This window comes from Spea bombifrons, chromosome 8, assembly GCF_027358695.1.
Source record: "Spea bombifrons isolate aSpeBom1 chromosome 8, aSpeBom1.2.pri, whole genome shotgun sequence".
In the NCBI taxonomy this organism is placed as follows: Eukaryota; Metazoa; Chordata; class Amphibia; order Anura; family Pelobatidae; genus Spea; species Spea bombifrons.
Window position 1 is genome coordinate 34,279,818 of NC_071094.1, and position 21,911 is coordinate 34,301,728.

Sequence of the window (21,911 nt, forward strand, 5' to 3'; positions counted from 1 at the left end):
CGATCAGTTGCTTCTAGCATCCAAGATCAGCAGCATTTTACCAAGATAAGCTTTTTTTTCTTCTTTTGGGTATAAAAATGCATATTGACCTGGTTACAAAGTGCTTTGACGTGTATATTTGTTTGTAGAGCTGTATGGGGCATTAGATTTCCCCTTTGCCTGGTGGAAGTACCAACTAGTGGCACTCTGGTGAGATCGGATGTCATGCAAAATAATATCTTGTCAATATAGGAAAAGCACACTTCTAGTTGTTATCTTGTACAGCAGTGTATAAAACCAGAAAACAGAATCTAGAATGTTTCCCTGCAGAGTGGTTTGCTCATCTCTCATCGTGATCGTACATAACAAGCGTTACCTTGAACACGCTGCAGTTTGGGTTTGGCAAACACCATTGGTAGATTCAGAGGGATAAAATGTTCATGGTTGCAGATGGTTTGTAAAAACTCAAATTTGTATTCTGTTAGGATCTGTGCAGAAGGGGAACACAAATTATGAAATCTGCATATTAGAACATAATTTATATATACCGTATATATATAGACAAAACCTTCCAGCGATTAATAACACATCAGCTTTCAGTTTAGTAACCCATGCTACAGTCTACATTACATTGTGTGATACATTGTTATCCTGGACATTTACTAAAATGTTTTTAAGGACAACCTGGTGCTTCTTGCTGGGGAAACTCTCCAGGTTCCTTTCGCAGGTGAGACCCCAAGTTCTATATAAACACATTTATTAAAGCTACTAGGAATGATGGACAACTTAGATGCTCTGTCTTTGACACAAGGTAGAAGCCAGGAGATGGATGGTGAACTGTGAGTTTCCAAATTCAGAAAGTTCTGATTTATCTTAAAATAATTAAACACGGTATGACAATCATGTTTATTATACCTTGGGGTCTTTGGGACTAAATCCAGACATGTAGTCATTGATAAGATTGAAGACAAAACCTCTATCCATGAAAGTGAGGCACCTCTGAAAACAAAAAGAAAGCCACATATTTAAATGTAGAAATAAGGAATAACTTTATCTAAAGTAACTTAATATCACTCAAGTTTCATGTGGAAACTGCATTATACTACTGAGAACACTAATTGCTTATACCAACCACCAAAATGTAAAATATGAAATATATATTAAAAAATGTATGTTAGTATTACAGATGCGTCAAAAGGGGTCTATTCACTAAAAAAGTCAAGTGGTGAGTCGAATGAAGGATTAATTCAACTAAAATCACATGCCCTTGCATGCTGAGACCCACATAACCTGTATCCTCACTAATATGCAAATTGCTTCCAAGTATATGTGAGTGGATGCAATTTTAAATCTTGCGAGTTGCAGGTGAGGGTATGTGAGTGTATGTGAGAGGAATGACAATACAAAACAATAAAAAAATCTGCACCCAAAAAAACCTGCCAATTATTTTTAAAATCTGACATACAGAAATAAATCCAGTCCATGCCAGATGGCAGGGGGTTTGAAAATGGATGTTGGTGCTCTTCTCCTAAATGTAAGGCAAAGGACATGATAGTGATGCCTCCGCAGCAAGCTCAGCATCCTAGGCAGGTGCCTAGGTCTGCTATATGGTGGAGTCTGCCCTGCTAATAAAAATCTAGCAAAAAAAGGTAAGGCCATTAATGAAGAATTATTATGTTGGCCATTGGGAATAGAACATAGTCTACAGACATCTTTGAGTAAATACTGTATATTAAAATCCAAAACACACTGAAGCATTTAAAAATTGTTAATAAACAATACAGACATCCAATGGATTTTTTGCACACCATGTATGCTCTGCTTGATACTTTTAAAATATATTTTAAAAAATTGTATTAACCAATAAGTGTTTGCAGACTCAACTACGAAATAATCAGACCTTTATATTTATTGTTTCATATTTTAATAAATATATCCATGGGACATACTATACAAAGCATACACAAAACAGATATAACTGTAGTGTGTTTAAGGCTCTAAGTAGCTAATATTTAAACAGTATTCCATTATTCTAAAGCGTACTCTTAAGCATATTGGTGTTTGGCTCAGGGACAACTATGCCTGTGAAATGTTTACCACGCTAACTCCATAGTCAGACACTAGATAAATAACAGCATTAGGTCACATCTATAATTTGGCTTCATTTAATGCTTGGGTGAATAAATGTCATAACACTTAAGCTTCCTTTAAACAGAATACTGGACTGCTCAAGTGAACAGATCATTTTCTTTTTTTTTGTACACTTATTTACATGGTACACCAATGTGATGGCTTCTAACCTTTTAAATACTTGTATTATAACATACGCATTGGAAAGTTGTTTTATTTGTATGCCAGTGAGGAGCCATCTCGCCGTATGATTTGCATGATTGCCTCTAGCCCATTATGTGAGGCAAGGGAGGTAAGAGAGCAGTACAGGAGGCAAACACATGCCACTGGGTCCTTAACTTTTTAATATAATAAAGGTAGAAGTCCTCTGCTCTGAGAAGCATATAATGTATCCTTTTAAATAATAACCTGCTTTCTGGGAAGAAATGTTTTTTTTTCTCCATCTTCTCACTTTCTGTCTCATCCTCCTTCTCTACTAGTGTCTTCATGTTATTGTTAATTGTATATTCCCCTTACACTGGAATAGCTCTGCGGAATCTGCACTCTACTAATAAAATGTAAATAATACTATTAAAAACTGTGCTAGTATCACTTCAACCTTAATGATGGGAACAGTAGAACTCAAGTGTGGTTACAATATAGAAGTATCATTCCTACACATTTGCGATCATTCCTACACATTTGCAAACAAGCTCTTACCTTGATGAAGTTTGCCAAACTCATGTTCACGTTTCTAGATTCCTCTGGAATCTCACCATACCTTATGGTGACATGTGGTATTATTGAGAGAAGCAATGAGTGCAAGACATTTTGATAAGAATCAGGAAACCGCTGAGGCCTGGGAACCTGTAATAAGTATATATCAATAACTACATTAGCACTTATGGTGTGGCTGCTCATTGTAGAAGCATATAACGGTATTTTATATATTGAGCAAATTAATAATCCCTATAATCCCAACCAATTATTTCCATTTTACCTTGATCTTGTTCTCTTCTATCAGGTGCATGGCCATAGATTTTGCCAGAGCCTCAAAGAAAAACCAGGAATACTACAAAAGGAAAATAAATACCCCATTATATTTAGTAAAGCAAAGGCGAAATTAGGCATGGCCCACATGTAACCTTGTACTGCTGACCTACAATTCTTCACTTTAATAGAATCAGATCCTTGCAGGTTTATTGTGATAATTAACACATCCACGGTCGCGCTGCTTGCTACTATGCTTCCCGCATTCAATGGAGGCAGCCAGGGTGGGGAGGAATATGTGATGGGAGTTTTGCCAATTTAGAGACCCCTCCGACCCCTATAGTTACGTCACTGATGATAACTACAGGAACCAACGCCATGAACAATACAATGAGTCACAGAGACACGGCACTTCGCACGGAATACGAGCATTAACCTTACCTTTAATAACTTGTTAATCGCCAGGAAGTCTGCGGATTGCTTCAGTACGGTAATCATTGTAGTTACCAGAATCTCATGCATTGTTTTGCTTAGAGCAGAACTTGCTTTCTCGGTTTTGAACACATACTTTGGAAAGAAAAGTGATTTGTGATGGATTTATTTTCATCTTGCGCACACCGTTTCATTGCCTAAAATAATATGACCTTCCTTTGCAACAATGGTTCATACTTTTCACAGTAACCCGAATGTTTCTGATTTATGTATTTTAATGTGTCAAGCTTTTAGAACTAATTTGTGAAAAAGTATAATAAGTATTACTTGTTGAGATAATGTATATTGATAGCTGTCCTGTAGCCAATAATTAGCGCAATCATCATACTAAAGCGCATCCGGGTGACAAAACTTCAATTTCTTTTAAAACAAGTGAAAAAACAATACGCTTGATGGAATCTTTAATAATCAATGAAATTTTAAATAATGGAGGGCTTTGTGCCGTTCATGTGGTGATGATCGCATTGCGTTCTATAAACTAGGTTCTTGGTGTGACATAGTAAGCTTCTGAATAGAAGAATACAAAGCGTGAGGCTGATTTTGCTAGATGATATCTTCTTACCTTGATGAAGGATCTCAGGTAATGTTCTAACCCTTCATCGTGGCATTTCGACACAATATGTAGAAGAACCCTTTGGAAAAAAAAATCTCGCTGAAGTTCTATAACTTTCAAGGAGCACCCCAGTCCTATTTTATGTATATTTAAATCCACTTTGCATGGACTCCAGTGCATTAACTAATCCTCAGCTGCCCCGGGAAGCAGGGAGTATACCACAGCATGCTTCTTACATGGGCTCATCCTGCATGCTGAAAAATGCTTTAAAAATCACAATACTATTTGGGGACTAGCCTGTTCCTTTAATTCCCTTTAAACTGCTTTATTAAGGGTCCGTTTAAGTTAAACAAGTAGTGTCCTGCCTAATACCACCTTTACCCAGCTCTTAGTTGAAGGTAGAACTGCAGGAATTGGTGCAAAACGTGTCTGGGCATATATACAGGGCCGTCAACCATATTGTCCTACATTGTCAATGATGGCCAGGTAGTCTTCTGCCCAGGACATGAGAAAATAACTTATTTACCGGAATTATCATTAGATCTCGGTCACAGTGTGCCACCTTGTGGCAGATGATGGAATGACATGCCATTTAAACTGAGCAAGTATTGCAAAAACACAAGAAGAAAGTCCTGTTCCTACTGAATACCCTACGTTGGCAAACTAGGAAGATTTTGTACCCTTTCTTATTTAAAATTCACCATTTATTAAAGAATGAGAATATTATACAGATAATTCTTTCCACTGTAAGTAAAAAAAAAAACACCTTTGGACATGTAAAACTAAAGATTTCCATGCACAAGCAAGGGTGGATAGGTTATTTTTTCACCAACAGAAAGTATACTTTGAAACTGCCCCCAATTTAAGCGGGTAGTCACTGTGCTGGGAGGCAGTGATCCAGGCCAGCGATACGCAAATTGGTCCTGCAACGTGGCAGGTCACATCCGGATGAATCCATGCACACTTGAAACTTGAATACTGTTTCCTTAAGTGGCCAGGAACCAAAACGTTTATATATTATACACGACTATAAGACGTATCCGAGAAATAAAAGCCATAACGTCGAGCTGACTTGTATTAGGGACCAGTTAATATAATATGTGCGTAAGAACATACTTACAATGTACAGTTTGAAGCTACCTCATCTTCATTGGATACTTTTGTCAAAACTTGAAAAAGCTGCATGAGGATTACGGGCAGAAACTGGATCATGACCGGGACCTCCATGGCATGTAAACACTGCAGGACAACACCATAAAATTAGATTAAGTGAATTTTATCACCAAGGTGGCTAAAAAACCCAACCAGAAGATGGCTGATTCAGAACGGAGAGTTATTTATCAGTAATTAGTGGGTTCTGATTGAATAGCAGGGAGATGCTTTCAGTGTAACATCTTTATATTGGTTAAAAAAAACTAGACCGTGATTCTGGTCTTTAATGTATTTTTCCCCATATAAAATAAACTTGTAAATATTGTGTTCTTTAGTTCATACTTAATTATTACATCGATACGATCTGCTGCTCTTCAAAGCCTTGAAGCTTGAGTGTATGTGTCACCGTACAAATTTTGGCCACTAAAAGGTACTAAAGGGGTATCTTTGGAGCCAATTTGGCAATATGAAGGAAATTATAAGAATTCAGACTATATTTGTGCCTCTTCACCAATCTAACAATGGATTTTGCAGAGTTAACCCCACCATCGTCAAAAAGGGAAATCTGTCTCACTTCGACTCCTCGTAATGCATAATGACTTTGGTGAAACCAAATGCTTCAACTGATCTACAATAAAAACGCACATAGAACCTAACATGTGGAAACAGAAACACTTCTAACATATCTTCTACAAAGGTGCTGGAAGCAGCTTATCGCTTTATTTACAGCACCGCACTGCCACGGAATTTTTTCTGTATACAATGTGAACGCTGATCTTCATGATTCATGTAATTGGCTGCTGTTTCGGTAAATTCCGATACCAAAAGTGCAAAACGTGTGCTATTCATGCTTTCATTCTCTTCTAATAACTGAAGAAGGCATGCCCCAGTGTGCATGCTGTAAAATGCATTGGAGTCGATACAAAATGACTCCGACATGGATTCAAAATCAATACTAGCCAGAATAAAGTTTGCAGGTGGCCACCAGGATGAAAAGCTAGCTTTTTGGAGGAGTGTTCTCCTGTATTAGATGATGCAAAAAGTTAGCTGTTTAGCTATAATGATCAGTGCTATGGATGGAGAAAAAAGGGAGAGGTTTTTAATCCAAAGAACACCATCCAACCGTGAAGCATGGGGACGGCAGCATCGTGATCGGGACCGGTACAGAAAATAGATGGAATCATAAGAAAAGAGGATTATCTAGAAATACTGAATAAATTCCTCAATACATAATCTAGAATCTAGTGAAAACGTGGTCGCAACTGAGTCTTCCAGCAGGACAGCGACCCCAAGTTGTAACTCAATAACTTATAGACAATGGACATCACAAAGCCCTGACCGCCATCCTGTAGAAAATGTGTGGACTAAATGGAAAAGGCATGTCTAGCAAGGAGGCCCCAAAACACCGAGAGAGTTACAACCTCAGGAGGAATGGACAAAAATCCCGGCAAAGTATTGTGAGAAGTTCGTAGAAAGTTACCCCAAGCATTTGATTCAAGTCAAGCAATTAAAGGGCACTGCCACCAAATACTAATAAAGTGCATGAAACCGTTTGGCCCGATGGAATTCTGTCTGCAATCACCTGTTTTAAAATGACCTCCGATGGGAACAGAGTAGAGAAGCCTTAATTGACGTGCAAAAAGATTTGTATGGTTACATGAAATGTGTGGAGTTGTAAAAGCACCTTGATGCAGGTTACTATGAATAAGTTATAATATGCCTGAAGGAGATACATAATAAAGCTTACAATCCATTATCCTAGCCTATAAAGGTATCATCTCAGAGCTTCTGCACGGTTTATGTGAAAAAAGACAATTTGTACCTTCAGATATTTTACAAGATCCCCTGGAACATCTTTGGATCCCGACTGAATCTTCTGGCAATATTCAAAAAAATTGTACAGATGCAAATCCTGGGAACACAAAGGGTGCAAGAATGGATGGTTTCTCATCACTTACAACCACGAGTAAAGAGCTTTGAATAATGTAACAGGATGGAAAGGGGGATAATATCCTATACACTAAGGAGAGACTTTCTGACTTCACTTTACATGATGAAGGACCAACCCCAGTGATCTGAAAAGGTGACCAATAGAGCCGTATCACCAAGGAGCTGTCACTCACATAAAGTTGTATATATACATTGCAATTGGTGAATATTTACATTTTAGCCTAAATATTTCTGCTGGCACCTAAGTCTCTGTGCCATTCTGTACTGATCGGTATGGATTTATAAACGTCTGGCTCTTATAGGGGTCAAATGCTTTTGAATAGGACAAGCACAAACCGTAATAAAGGAGGTCAGCAAATGACGCATAAAGCACAAGAATGGAGCTAACAACCTGTGGGTAAGGGGGATAATATGTAGATTGAGATGATGTTTTCATGCCTGAACATTAAACCCTTATATGCAGACACAAGGCCATTTTACATATTCTGTAGGATTTATGTATTGTTAAGCACGTTTCAACTTACTTGTGTGTAAACAGTGGACTCTAAGTGGCTCCGGATCTTGAAGAGTGGTTTCCCTCCATCTACGTATTTAATGTCGCTGCTGGCCTGGATTTATAAGGAAAAAACACAGGATTAGAGGCAATTTCAGCAGAAGATGTCTACCCATTTTCTACCCATGATCGGTTTTCTATGAAACACATAAATATACCTTTTTTGTCTCAGGATCGCTGTGGCCCAGGTATCCTGCGGGAAGATTGGCCGAAACTGGAAGCTGCTGCTCGGAGGTCATAATCCGACCATCTTTCAACAGAGAGACCCAGCTGTACCCAACTACAGACAATGGCAAGGATCGTTAGATGGGCCACCGTAGGAACATACATATTACGAACAAATATTAAATGGTAATATAATTCTTAGATATTTACAGCGTTATGTGGGTGCTCGGATGGCTGCATTCTATGCTTTGAATTTTTCTGAATGCATTATTATAAATGTTGGATGGTCATGGTTGATCGGATATTATAATAATCCACCCCAGCAAATGTTCTTACACTGATTCAGACACCAGAATGATTTGAGGTCTACATACTGGATGCAGTCAGAGAATATAGAATGTTTATTACTCAGTGGCTACATTTGGATCAACGCTGTTCAAATTTAAGATAAAATAACACGTTTCTGTACAGAGATCATCAGTTCTCTAAATGTTTAAAGAGAAAACCACGAGATATACCAGGCACTTCAGCGCCGTCGTGTTTCTTGCTGCCGCCTTTGGAATTGATGTCACAGCTGACATGGTAGAACGTGAATAACAGGTGGTGTTTCTGGTGAAGGTGTAAAGGAAGTTCAATTTTCACCTAAAAGAAGAAAGCTTTAATCAGAACTAGATATTTTTTACTAAGCCCCTTTAAAGAAAAATGAAGCAATCCAACAATCAGCAGTGAAAACGGCTGCCCCGTTATAGGACTGGCGACAACCGTACCACGTCTCAGCATTTACCTAGCTCCTAAATGTCCAGAATTCAATTTCGCACAGAGCACCAGGCTATGACATCACACCCTGTCACTGCGCTGCTTCCTACATCATTTCTCAATTAGTATTTTTTTTTTCTTTTGTGAGGAAAAATAGAAAATAAAACAGCCTTTCCTTAAAAGATATATAAATATGAATTCTATTCTGCCGAGGCAACTTCAATGTAATGGCACAGAAAATACAGTAAAACCGCTCACCAAGCAAATCTTACTTATTATAAAAGAAATAAACCATTTAGAGGGAAATTGCATCCTGGTTCAGATTCTGTGTTTGTGGGACGATTCTAAGCCACGACAAAACATTTAAAACAAAAAAAAACATGAATCGCGTTTCTTTTTAATTCTAATACTGTTGAAAATGTTCATTTTAATGACCACTATCTCCGTCAAATAAGATGAGGTTCAAAACCTCTGAATTCCCAACTTTATAGTCCTTATCCAGGAGTTTTTTTTCTTCTATAAATTAGATAGGGGAGCAAACAAACAAAACAAACAGCAAAACTAAAACTTTTGTTTTTGAGGTTTGATTCTTGCAGATGAAGACAGATAAATAAAAATGACGATACCTCATCGTAGAACTCAGGGCTTTGGTTATGGTGCAAAACAGCAGCGTACGCACTGGTGGTGAACAGAGGTCCTCCGGGTTTACCATAAATACACTGCATTTAAACATAAAATATTATATAAATAGAAAATGAATATGTTGGTTTGTTTTTAATCATTTTAAGGCATTTTAAGCGAGTATCTCTACGAAGAAAACATGAATCATTGACTAACCTTCAGTGCTTGGGAATCAGGCTCATCGGAATCTCTGAATTCCACGGAGACTGCGATGTTTCTTGCCTGGAAAACAGAAAGGACAACATGGAATGATTGGCCAACCCAACACGGACTTGCCATCCCCTTTATTTCTGCCATTTTTAACCTTTGCAAATGTTTTCTGGCCGTCGTATTTCAGATGCAGAGGATAGATATAGAAGTGGTTCTTGAAGGTAGTGAATGGATAGCAGTATTTTGTGAGTTCCGGCACGAATTCTTCAACCTCTACAGCAATCTGTTGGTTTTCTCTGTCATACGGTCTGATGGGGACATAAGACGAGGTGACGCAGTCTGATGGAAGAAAATCTAATTACTAGACAGGAATATATATATAGTAAACTGTATTAAAAATGTACAACCTACTGTTGTCTGGAACCAACAAAAGTTTGCTTATTTCTGTTTTCAGGAACTTTGGACCATTCTTGGTCTCTAGAAAGGCCCATCCCAAGAGACTCCAGACCAAGACCAGTCAACCTATATTTCCTGATCAGGATGTATTGTTGGTCTGCAATTGCGTTTGTTGGATGTTTCAAACAGTACATATCAACAATTAGAATCATTTGGGATTTCATATGGGGTACTTTTTTGTGTTAGCCCCCAAAAGGCCCCCATGCTATAGTTTAAATCTTGCCTTTATTACTACATGGTAATGCTATTATCATCTGGGGGATTTGTAGATAAAAAGTTTTATACAAGAAGGAAAGCAGAAGAAATGTGGGAATTGTATGAACTTTCTTAAAGGTCACATCAAAAAATGTAGAGAATCTGGAGGGACGGATATTTCCAGACAGAAAAAAAGAAATCTATATTAAGGATTTGTGTTTAGTAACTTTTCTAAGAAGAATCAGATATCTGAACTCACGTTCACACTCACGTGTTTAATGACACGGAAATCTGATTATCTGAATGGAAAACCAGCAATGGTTCTGGGCTTCTACATCTGACATGGAAATAGAATTGGGAACCCCTAGGTAAACGCTTACTTGAAAAGTCAAGAGGAACGCAATCGACTGAAGCGTTCAGATATCCAGGAATAACTTGAAGTTTTGTTTTCTCGGGTCTGTGGCACAGGAAAAGAGAGACATTCAGTTTCACGGAAACAATTTTAATATGGGAACTAATGAGAATTTCTGTCAGATTAGGTCTTCTCTGCTGAAGTGTTACAGAAAATGTAAGTAAAGAAAAGTTATTGGAGCAAAAGGATTTACATACATGCTGCACCTGGCAATAAATAAATGCCCCAAACGGACTGATTATGGTGTATTATATAATTATTATTATTATCGCATTAGGATCTAGTAGGAGGTTTGGGGGAATGAGATGGAAGGTGAGGGTCTGCGGCTACATTCACTCACATTACATGATTCCTTCACCTCAGTGAAAAACAGACAGCAGCCCAGTGAACCACATGGAAGACACAGCGTCTTTTTGACTTTAAAGATATAAAGTGGCGATAATACCAGCAATAATATCATTTCATGATTTAATGAATTTAATGATGCATTTATTATATATATATAATAATATTATAGTATTATAGTGAAACTTTGACGTATGTTTCGGAGCAATGACCTGTTGAAAAGGAAACAGCTGATGTTCCAGGTCTTGCCGTTTGCACAACTGGCTGTTTAAGCCTCTGATATGATTCTGGGGGGATTCTCGGACACCAGAGCTGACCCTCCATTATGTGTTTAATCTCTCCCTCTTGTCTAACTTTCTGCTCCCATTCTAAACCTTGCAGCTGAGTATACTAAATAAACCCAGGTAATGCTGCTTATAGGCTAAACTGAACAATATAAATAAATGTTAGAAACCCATCCAATATGTAGAACTTCCTTTCTCAGGATCTTTTTGTTCTCGTTACATTATCTCTACCCTGCTGTTAAGTTGCTGATTGTTGTTGATGTTCAGTAACTATTACATTTTATAATTGAGATTTTACAGTACTTATCATCCGAATCTGTGCATGCGTTTAGTATTTAGGACACTTACTTTCTGTACTCTGCCAACAGCTTAAGGAGATCCTCATTGGAGATTTTGCTGCTATCCTGTCTGTACAGAGGAGAGAATTTTCCTTCAGTGTCCAGGGTCCCTTGTGTGTCCTTGAATAACGGCCTAAAAAAAAAAGTTACGTTGAATTCAATATCCCTTAAAATATGGTATTACCTTATAGCATGTTACTGAGAGCCTAAGTGACCTGCCCTAAGCTCCCCTATGCTAGACAGAGTAGAAACTGGTGGCAGAAAAGAGGGAAAACAAGTCACCCAGGCATGAATCTTATAAGTCTTATGAGTGACTCCTGAAAACCAGATGCCTGTCTACAAAGCTGACGGTTTTGGCCGTCCTGAGAAAACAGCATGTTTTCAGCAACGCAAGCTGCTTTCTAACTATCGTGGGGGGCTTGTAAACATAAAGTTATTTTCAAAGTATAGTGGCACTATAAGATATACGTCAAAACGCTAAACAACTAAAAAAAATGGACGATCAAAGCGAAGGAGAGTAAAATGGTATGGTTGAGTACTTAAGGGTTTAAAACATTGCAATGAATTCATAAAAAATGAACTTGACCTGAAGGAATGCAAAAGAAAGGAGAAAATGGCTAAATGTTTCCATGGGTTTACAGTAATAAGCCAAAGGGAAACTGATTCACAACCAAACCAAACACTCCATGTGGATACAAAGCGGAAAATAGCTTTTGCTTTTTAAACGTAAGTGAAAAATGCAGCCAAACTTTTAACGTGATTCTTTAAAAACGTACCTTGCAGTCCAAGCGAACGGCATCTTATATCGACCCAGCCGGCTACATACCTGCTTGGCAATCTTATGCACTTTCTGAGCGGTCTGAAAAACAAGAGTTGGCAACCTGTACAAGCGAGATCCACGAACAAGCCCTGAATTTTAGTCATCAAGTTACGTCTCCCGGAGGCAGAAACCTTTCTCCGGTTTCCTCTCATAGTATTGATTAGAATCAGCCATGTATTCTGGCCTAGGGTGACTATGCCAGACGAGCAGCAACCAGGATAAAAGTGAGATCTTCTGATCTCCCCAGCTACATTCTGAAGGATTGTGGCGGGTTGCCTTTAAGCGATGGAGCGATGGCATATGACACCACATCCCGGCGCTCAGCTGAGGGCGGCCGTCACGGAAGCGGTGGTTGAAGGTGCTGCCCTAGGTCTTACAAATGCTGGCACCACCACGGGGGGGGGGGGTCGCTGTGTAACAAACACAAGGGAATGACATAATAGGAAGAAACAATCATTCAGATCCTGAAAGCACAATGTTGTTATCTGTTTTCCTGTGGTTGAAGAAACATGGCCCATTGCAGGCATTATACTGGAACGCCAGCACACGCGTCTCTTATACATATATGTTTAATAGTGTCGGGAAATGAGTGTTAATCTATCTCACAATGGAAATATAAGGCTAATACACTCCACTTGGTTTCCTCTTTCTGGGGTTAGTGCGATACCTTTGCAGGATCTGAGGTTTTGATGTACGGTTCTGCACAGTGTGTGATGTTTCCCTGTAATACTTTTTCCACTCGTGCTACCAGGAAAACTTCAGGATGAGGGTTTGTCACTGAAAAAATGGCCTAAATTCAAAGGATTGAAAAGAAAACATGCTGTCATAACCTAAACAAAGTTTTATTTTCAGCAAAATAGTGCAAAAACTCTATTTCAAAGCCTGGTTCTTACAATGTATGATCTGTATAATAACAGAAAAAATAAATGTTCTGTTCCACTTAGACAATAGATGTATTGTAATTTCTAATGTATTGCGTAAATAAACCTTAACAGATCTGTAATTGTATTCTTCCCCTTGTCTGTAATCACATGAAAAACAGTACAGAAACTTTAAAGACGTGTTTTCAGTTTCTATGGCAGTGTCAGATTTGGTGTCACATGACCACCTGATATAAATAAGGATATGAAAAACAGATACAGTCATAGGTCAAGGAAGAGACCTCTGAGATAAACCATAATATGTCTGTCCTATGTGTTGCTAATATATTACATCCGTGTTTCAATATCAAAGGATGTTTTACGATTATACCGCCATTGAAAATGCATCACCTCCGTCATGTAGTAAAGATGTGATGCGGGAATGTCATGGATAGTATTGTCGCTCGCCGAAGCTCTCTTGGAGTTTCCCTCTTTTGCTGAGGGGTCAGCCAACATGTCTAGTACTGCCGGAGGGTTGAGGTCCACGTGGAAATCAGCTGATATCTTGCAGTTATTTTTAATATCAAACAACGCTAGACTGATAAAGAATGGCTCCACCTAAAACACAAACACACATTTTCCCCATGTTGCCTTCAAGTTTTTGTTATTATTATTTTTTCTTTAAGTATCTTTATTATTTTATGGAATACATTTTAATGGTGAAAAGGGGGAAATGATCAAGAGCATTGCAATTATGAAAAAATACTTTGTGTCTGTTCATTATGGATTTTTCTTCCCAATTCCAACTTTTGTGTTCTACAAAGTGCTAAAGTATTCAATTTTTTTTTAAATATGGAATCCATTTCTGTGAGCAACTAGTTGCTTTGTTGATAAAATAGCAACATAGAAATTTAGCTTGAAAAAAGGCACAAGTCCATCAAGTTCAACCCCACTAATAATGCTAAAAACCAATTTTAATATGAACTGAGTTTGCCCTTAAGGTATAATCTCCATAGTCTTTTCTGTCCTGTGCTTTTAATATATTCCGTTGTCATCTTATCGCATATAATATTTAGTTGCAGCAAAATAAATTCACATCCGTAATATTTAACTTCACTGGAAAGGAAATATAACAACCAAGTAAATCGTCTGAGAATCTACGATACATCGACGACATTTTCCTAGAACTAGGCGTGAAAGAAACGTACTAATGGTGTCACATTGTTATCCAGAAACAGTAATTACATACATTTGTTAAGGATCCATCTGCCTTTTCTGTTATGTTCATTAAAATGTTAAAGCTTAGTTCATGACACTTGACAATGAAACGTCGGCCGACTTTCTCTTCAAAGGGTCTTATGTCTGGCTCAATCCCTGAGAAATCCAGTCTCTGGAGAAAAGAGTGTAGAGATTATTAGAGATTATTAATCAGCACACGCAACAGGCCTGTATCCACCACACTGGCTTCAGGCTTTACCAAAAAAATCAACCATAACTGATATACAGCCTATGCTTGGAACTATAGAAACGTACTTTAAAGCAGGTTACTATTTCTAAATGTATGCAAATGTAGGGGTCCGAATTTGGATTAATTCAGTTTTATACCAGCGTGCACTTGTTACCGGTCCCCATTCAAACATATTATCTTCTTGTCCAAGTTAACAATTAAGAGGATTTATTATGAATAGATCATAATATGAAGTCTAATAAACAAAGTAAAAACAGCCACAGCTGAAAATTGGGAAAACCCCACACAACTTCCCAGATTCCTTTCATTTCCCCAGTTCTCAAAATGATCTATAATAAATACAATATAAAACTGTCAGACCCCACGATAATAAATATCAAACCATTAAAAAATGCATTTCCCATGTTTTTAATAAGCTAATCAAAAAGGGAGAGCATGCAAAATGCTACTGAAATTCCACCTTCTGTATCATGTATTTTTTTTTTTAAAAAAAGTTAAAAAGTCTTGTGTTTCTGTATTAGTCATAATATTTTCTACATTCTTCCTACCTGATCATGTGTCCTAAATGTACCCCGCTGCTTCAAAAAAGGCTTCTTTACAGAGGTTTAGAGTCAGGTCTGGGCCTGTAACACTATCATTTTTGTGCGTTTTTCATTTTTTACCCTTCTAGTTTTTCCGTAGTATAGTGTTTTCAAGCAGCTGTTTATTAGCCATTTGTATGTGTTCTAGCTCTGTTAAATTGGGTCAGTCTGTTAGAACTCTGACTCCTTATCATATTGCCTTGTGGTAAACTATAGAACGGCTCTGTCTTAATCGCCTTGACACTCTGACTTATGAAAGTCTATGGAAGAAAAAATATCATTGTACACATGAGACTTAGCATTGCCAAAAAGAATCAACTCAATAGGAAAAGTCACACAAAATCTCACATGACCGAGAATAATGGCAGCCTCCAGGTCTGCAGAAAAAAAGGAAGTTTAAAAAAAAAAAATGTTTTACAACACAGACCTATATTACTGTACACAACACTGATTTTTATGTTCAAGGAGAAAAAAATGTTTTAATTGGGCTTCTTTAAACATTGTACTACAAGAGACATTTTGTTTCACATGACACAGCAGATGTCAACAAAAGACATATTCAGCAAATGTATTAACCCCCTGTTATTTTGTGTACCTGGACATCAGAGTCAAATGAAAACAGGTTTTGTCGTCCTTCACTTCTACTTAACTTGTTCAGCTGCTCCGTCTCTCTTCCATACTGCAAATAAAATACAAGACTTAAAGAAAGATTTAAAGCTCTGCATTCATTCTGGCATTAAATAGGCTCTGCTTTTTCCAGTGACAGACCAAGGCTGTGCACGCTTCCTATATTATACTTATAGAGTGGAATGAATTCACCCCATTAGATGTAAATAACAATCTAAGAGAAAAAAATAAAACAATATTTCAACAATGCAAACTGAAGGCGACAAGGATCCAAAACTTTGCAGAGGAACCTTTTAATGAATGGAGCAGGAGTGGGTCACTCCTCTGTATCCCTCATACACAAAGTGTAAGTGCAGGATCCTTGGTGAAGAATATGGAAGAAGCTGCTCAGATAAATGGAGGAGTCCCAGGGTCGGAGCGCTCATCGCCAGATGTTTTATCCTTAACAAGACTCATCAGCGTAAGGCTGGTTACTGGCTTACTGGTTGAGGCTTGAGTTGGTATGTGGGTTACACTCAAAATATGTTATGGCAGGGACAAGAAAGGTGAAGAGAGGCAGTGAAGGCTGAGGCCCTAAGACTCTAAGGAAAAGAGTTTATTTTCAAGAACCGGCCATCCTGCCACCATATATACAGATACAATATATATATATATGTATATATATATATATATACGGTATATACATCCTCAGCAGGTGTGTAGTAGCTAGCACAGAAAAAAAGCATATGCAAAAATAGTTCCTCCAAATGTAACACCCTTAAATCAAAACCACAGTCAGATACTTTTGTAGCCGCAGTCAGATACTTTTGTAGCCAACTACTTAGGAGTGTTAGGAAAAGCACTTCTGTACACAATTCTTTTTTCCAAGTCGTAAAAGCTAATACCTTCACCAGCTCAGGATGCATGCTTCTTTCCAGACTTTCCATGATGTTTTCTGTCTTCCCTTGGGTGCTGCTTTCATCCTCTGTATTTTGGGAAAAAGCAGATGTTAGTTCATGTTCCAGCACTGCAATTAAGTCAAAGCTACTGCCACGAGAAAGGCTCACATGTCATATCTCTTAACAGATACATCAGACTAACCTTGTTCTAAAGAGCTATAACACACTAACTGCTTTTTTAAATACACTTTTCATGTAGGAACCTAAATAGAAAATGAAGTAGTCATTTAAAAAAACGTTCTTTTAAAACGTTACTTCTAACAAAAAAAATGAAGTCTTCTGTATCCTGTAGAACAATTCTATATGAAGCTAATTCTCCTACTGTCAGCGATGGAGAAGTCTCAGCCTGCGACAGTCTCAGACAGTGACCTGTTCCCTATGAGGCGGTTTCCAGAAAACCATAAAGCGTCCGTAACACAACATATTAGGCACCACACTTTTTTCAGTAGTATCCTCCATGTGATTTCATACAAAACCAAACGGTGTCTTTGAGTTTGTTTTCCAAGGTTCACGGTGAAGCCTGTGCAAAAGAACACTGCGAGAACACCTGCCATTGGCCCCAAGAAGCAACAACACATACATCAAACACACATGGGCTACCATTTTAATATTAGGGCGAGCTTTTAAAGCTTTATCACATGTGCCCTTATTTGAATGCTTCATAGTTCTCCCCTAATGAGTAAAGTTGTAGTCCAGAAGGGGGCCATTCTCTTGGTGCATCCTTCCGTCCTCCTCCATTACTGATTCTAGTGCCCTCGGCAAGAGAAGGAATGGGGTGTATATCTTTGTAGGGCACAAAGACAAAGACAGGGGATCCGTTGGCTGTCATCTATGAGCACCAGCACCCTTTTCACTGTTTTTAGTTTTCACATTGAAGCACTGATGTTGGGGCTTCAAATGCAATAAAAAATTGAGAATGTTCCTGGATGTTGTAATTTTTTTGGGGGACTCTTTTCTTGGGCTTGGGAAATTTAGCACCCACCAACTTTAATAATCTTCATATCAGAACCTTTTTGAACAATAACACTGCACAGTTAACGTTTGTATTACAAGGTCAGTCCTCATTTCGCAGTAACAGAAATGAAAATCTGTTGCTTATATTAAAAGATTCCAGTTTTTTTGCCGGTAATTATTACATAGGCTTCCATCTCTGCACTCGCCAGTTAAATAGCATATGGCTTTTACGCATAAAACTGACCCTGGCTCTCATTTTCACCCTTTCAATATTAAACACTCCTTGTAGGATACAAGTTTCTGTTGTATTACATGAAATGCATTCAGATACTGTTATTCAAGATAAGACTAAGGAGACTTTTAGGAATAGTGTACATTTCTATGCAGTTTTCACTGTTTTATACCTTTAAACCTTCACTAGCTATACTTGAATAGCACATAGCTGATATTCACCAACACATCTTATGCAAGGAGGTCCACATCTGGGCCCAGTTTTACAGCTGGGGAGAAGCCCAAGACTTTACAAGGGAAAACATGATAAGACGATTGTATATCGTCATATTAGCCTAACGGCAAATGGATCCTGAAAGCTTTTGTAACTATCTTTTGTTTTGTTTTTTGATCAAATAAAATTTTTCATTTTCAACTAAAGACTTCAACGGAAAAAATGCATATGCAAAATGAGGAGACCAGCCCAGACTAGCAACTGAGCAATTAATGTTGGCTTGAAGAAGGTGTTTGGTGTCATCCATCACTCACAGTCTATACTGGTCAGTGGAAGATAAGAATAAACTAAATACTGTTATGATACAGCAGTGAAGGGCCTTGTATACCTGTATGACAAAAAACTTGCGCAAATTTCTTGCAAAACAGCCAAATATAGGCTTATGGGTCATTCCTCAAGTAACACAACAGGTTCCATCAGACAACCTCATGTTTACGGAGGAAGAAAGCAAAAGCACTGGGGCTAAAAGTCTCACTTTCATCTATCTAGACTGATGTCCATCCATTTGCTGCTGATTTTCCTCCATGTTCCTTCTACTTTCCCTCCCACAAATTATTTTGCTTCTTTTGCCTTCTTCCTTTAAGATGGCCTCTCAATAATTACTTAGAGACCGCAGTTTTAAGGCATCGTTTTTATTCCATGTACATAGAGCCAAAAATCAGGTCCAGGAAACCTTTCCAGAGCCAAAGATATTTTGCCAGTTCCCAGCTGCTAAGCACACTGAGCAGGAGCGAAGATCTGTATGTTTCCAATACCCAGGTCCTTTAAAACACATAATTAGGCAAGGAGTCTGTTAACGCTCTGCTCTCCACACTGTTACATTCTATACGTTATCGGTTATTAAGATATATAACTGCTTAGTGGTAAAACAGTATTGAAAACAGCTAGCATGTACACTCATTCTTTCAGAAATACCACCACCATCATTCTTACGCCCATTACCAAACGTTCGTACCCAGAGAAGGCACAGACTCAAAACTTTATGCAATGCTGAAACAAACCTAAACAAGGATTATCACAGCAAGAGTCTAAGGGTAAATCTAAACCTCTTTTTTCATCATTACAGAGGAATAATTAGATTATTATGTGTCCTAGGAAAAGGCCCCCTAGAAGGAATGGGCGAAGATGAAAAGCTATCTCTGTGGAAGTTAAACGATGAGGGAATTTAAATCTGAATGGGACAGGCATACGGCTATCTTGAACCTGAGACGAAGGACCGATTAAGCTTTAAACCTTTATATTGGGGAAAAATTGGCAGATTAGATGCTAATTTGTGCGTTATATTCTATTTAACACTCATGATTGTCTCAAACATTTTCTTCTTTCACTTGTGTAATTACAGGGATCAAACTTTCATCAGCATCTGGCTAATCAGAAATGCAATACAAGGAAACCATAAACACCAGATATACAGAAGGACCGTCATATTTGAGATATATTATGCCATGGGCAGGGTACTGCATGCAAATTATTTGTCCTGATTTTACAACACCTTATATGCCTAAGATTTAACCTATTTCTGGTGATTACATATATAATTTAAAATATTGATTTGTTTACATTTTTTATCTATTTTATTTTTTTTTAGAAAATAGAGGAAACTCACTGTGTTCTCCCTTCCTGTTGATCATAACAGAATAAATGTTGTTTGCCTGTTATATATATATATATATCTTACACGTATCCTAAGAAATAGTGTCGCAGTTTTACGTCTTTTGCTAGAAAGCGCAGGCCTCGCTGTGATATTTTGTTATCAGTATAAGGTTTGAATGGCATTCCGCGTTCCCCAAGTCTCCTCTCTCACCTTGGGCAGGTTCCACGGTGTCTTTTTTCTCCTGCGCCAAACTGTCTGCGTTAAACTGGATGATTTTCTTCAATGTTAGCAGCCACTCCTCCATCTCCTGTTCCGTATCGGCAGCCAGATGATGGCCGGATTTATCCAGCATTTTTAGTTCAAATGCATTACGACGTAGCTTTGGGCACTGGAATAACACAAGCAGAATAAGGTCAATTTACTTGGTCCAGAAACTATGCCGTTGGATGCCCTTGTAACAAAATGAAAAATGTGATATCAACCCCCAATTCATTCATGCTTCTAAATTCTGCTGCAATGTCCTCAAAACTGAGATCAGCATAAATCCTGGGTACGATATGTTCTATACCCTCTTTTTTTTACGCATTTCACTTTAAGACATCATCATTTATCTATTTTTATTTTTTAATTATTATTATTATCCAGTGGAAAGTACACGTCACTCGTTGTAGAACAAATTCCAACAAAGTCCGAGGACTGGCTGGCAGTACCTTAGCATCATTTGCCAATGTAACTTTTATGATCTATAACAGACACAGCTGATCACATTCTTGATGGAATATGTTACTTTTTGTATATTAGAATGTGATTTCCCTTAGAATGTTCAGTTAGTACATTTTTTGTCTGACAGTTAAGGAGACATTTATAATATCATGCTTTTGGTACTTCCTAGATTAGATATTATAGATTAGATTAGATAAAATATTTATATATATTGGGTCCTTTGAATGAAGCTTGTCTTATTATGTTTAAATATGTCCCAGAAAGGTTCAAGAGACAACAATACAAATAAGTCTAAGACTGGTCTTGAAAACAGCATCTGTTCATTTTATCACAGAACTGCTTGTCAGAATGGGTCAGCTGCTAAAGAATTATTGCAGACTACGCTTTTGGTTTGTTCTGTCTGTTTATACCTGGATCACATCAATGCAGGAATCCAGGAAAATGCAGCCTTTAGAGTCCTTCGAGTTTTTCTCATCCTTGTAGGAGTTAAGGATATAGGAGCCGTCCGGGAGCTGGGTCAGATAAAAGTATCTTCTCCGAAACACCTGGTAAAAGAATATGAAGACTTTGCTTAGACATCGTCTGTTATATGACATGGTATGTTATGTTTCTTTGGATACAAAATCACTAAAAAACATCAATTCACAAGCTGGATGCCCCCCCACACCTGTTCTTCATACAAACAGAGAGCGGTTAACACAAGAGCACTATGAGCATTTTTCTTCCCAAAAAGAGATAAAACCACCTCTTGGCATATAAATTACATCTTAATATATATATTCATTTTGATTTGTCTGCTGAATGGACAGTTAAAAGGCACTCGCGGAAAGCCTTCCCAGTAGAGTGTCGGCTGTTATAGCTGCAAAGAGGGGACCAACTCCATATTAATATCTATGTGATTAGAATGTGATGTCATCAACCTCCCTGTTGGTGTAATGGTCAGGTGTCCTAATACTTTTGCCCATATAGTGTATATAATTACAAAAAGGAAGGGGAAATAGTATAAAATGCCAAATTCTATTAATCAGAGCAATGAAGGTTATGTATAAAGAGCAATTCTGGCCATGGTAGAAGCGAAGAAATCATCAGTTGCCATGGCAATTACTCCACTTTTGGCCTTTATACATAAGACTGTCTGTGTCTACTTCCGAACTCTCAGCAGTTGTTTCCTGTTATAAATGATAACTTATAAATGTGCGTATCTTTGTTATCTGTAACATTTCCCAAAAATAGCTGAAATAGTTGAAATCCGGAGACATAACAGCTGAAAACAATTTATCC

General features: G+C 37.9%; 1 protein-coding gene across 1 annotated transcript in view; it reads right to left on the bottom strand.

The window, feature by feature from the left end:
• Nucleotides 1–21,911, bottom strand: part of DOCK11 (dedicator of cytokinesis 11) — a 67,579-nt gene that overhangs the window by 35,772 nt on the left and 9,896 nt on the right. Inside the window, exons 7-30 of the mRNA XM_053473082.1 lie at nucleotides 21,041–21,175; nucleotides 20,118–20,295; nucleotides 16,801–16,880; nucleotides 15,885–15,968; nucleotides 14,490–14,630; nucleotides 13,652–13,858; nucleotides 13,048–13,170; nucleotides 12,337–12,419; nucleotides 11,571–11,693; nucleotides 10,562–10,638; nucleotides 9,685–9,869; nucleotides 9,537–9,602; nucleotides 9,326–9,418; nucleotides 8,462–8,585; nucleotides 7,937–8,058; nucleotides 7,750–7,833; nucleotides 7,098–7,187; nucleotides 5,244–5,362; nucleotides 4,133–4,202; nucleotides 3,520–3,645; nucleotides 3,089–3,160; nucleotides 2,809–2,955; nucleotides 895–978; nucleotides 356–467 (exon numbers count right to left, since the gene is read on the bottom strand). Coding sequence (XP_053329057.1) covers nucleotides 356–467; nucleotides 895–978; nucleotides 2,809–2,955; nucleotides 3,089–3,160; nucleotides 3,520–3,645; nucleotides 4,133–4,202; nucleotides 5,244–5,362; nucleotides 7,098–7,187; nucleotides 7,750–7,833; nucleotides 7,937–8,058; nucleotides 8,462–8,585; nucleotides 9,326–9,418; nucleotides 9,537–9,602; nucleotides 9,685–9,869; nucleotides 10,562–10,638; nucleotides 11,571–11,693; nucleotides 12,337–12,419; nucleotides 13,048–13,170; nucleotides 13,652–13,858; nucleotides 14,490–14,630; nucleotides 15,885–15,968; nucleotides 16,801–16,880; nucleotides 20,118–20,295; nucleotides 21,041–21,175 — 2,725 coding nt within the window. The remainder of the gene's footprint in view (nucleotides 1–355; nucleotides 468–894; nucleotides 979–2,808; nucleotides 2,956–3,088; nucleotides 3,161–3,519; nucleotides 3,646–4,132; nucleotides 4,203–5,243; nucleotides 5,363–7,097; nucleotides 7,188–7,749; nucleotides 7,834–7,936; nucleotides 8,059–8,461; nucleotides 8,586–9,325; nucleotides 9,419–9,536; nucleotides 9,603–9,684; nucleotides 9,870–10,561; nucleotides 10,639–11,570; nucleotides 11,694–12,336; nucleotides 12,420–13,047; nucleotides 13,171–13,651; nucleotides 13,859–14,489; nucleotides 14,631–15,884; nucleotides 15,969–16,800; nucleotides 16,881–20,117; nucleotides 20,296–21,040; nucleotides 21,176–21,911) is intronic.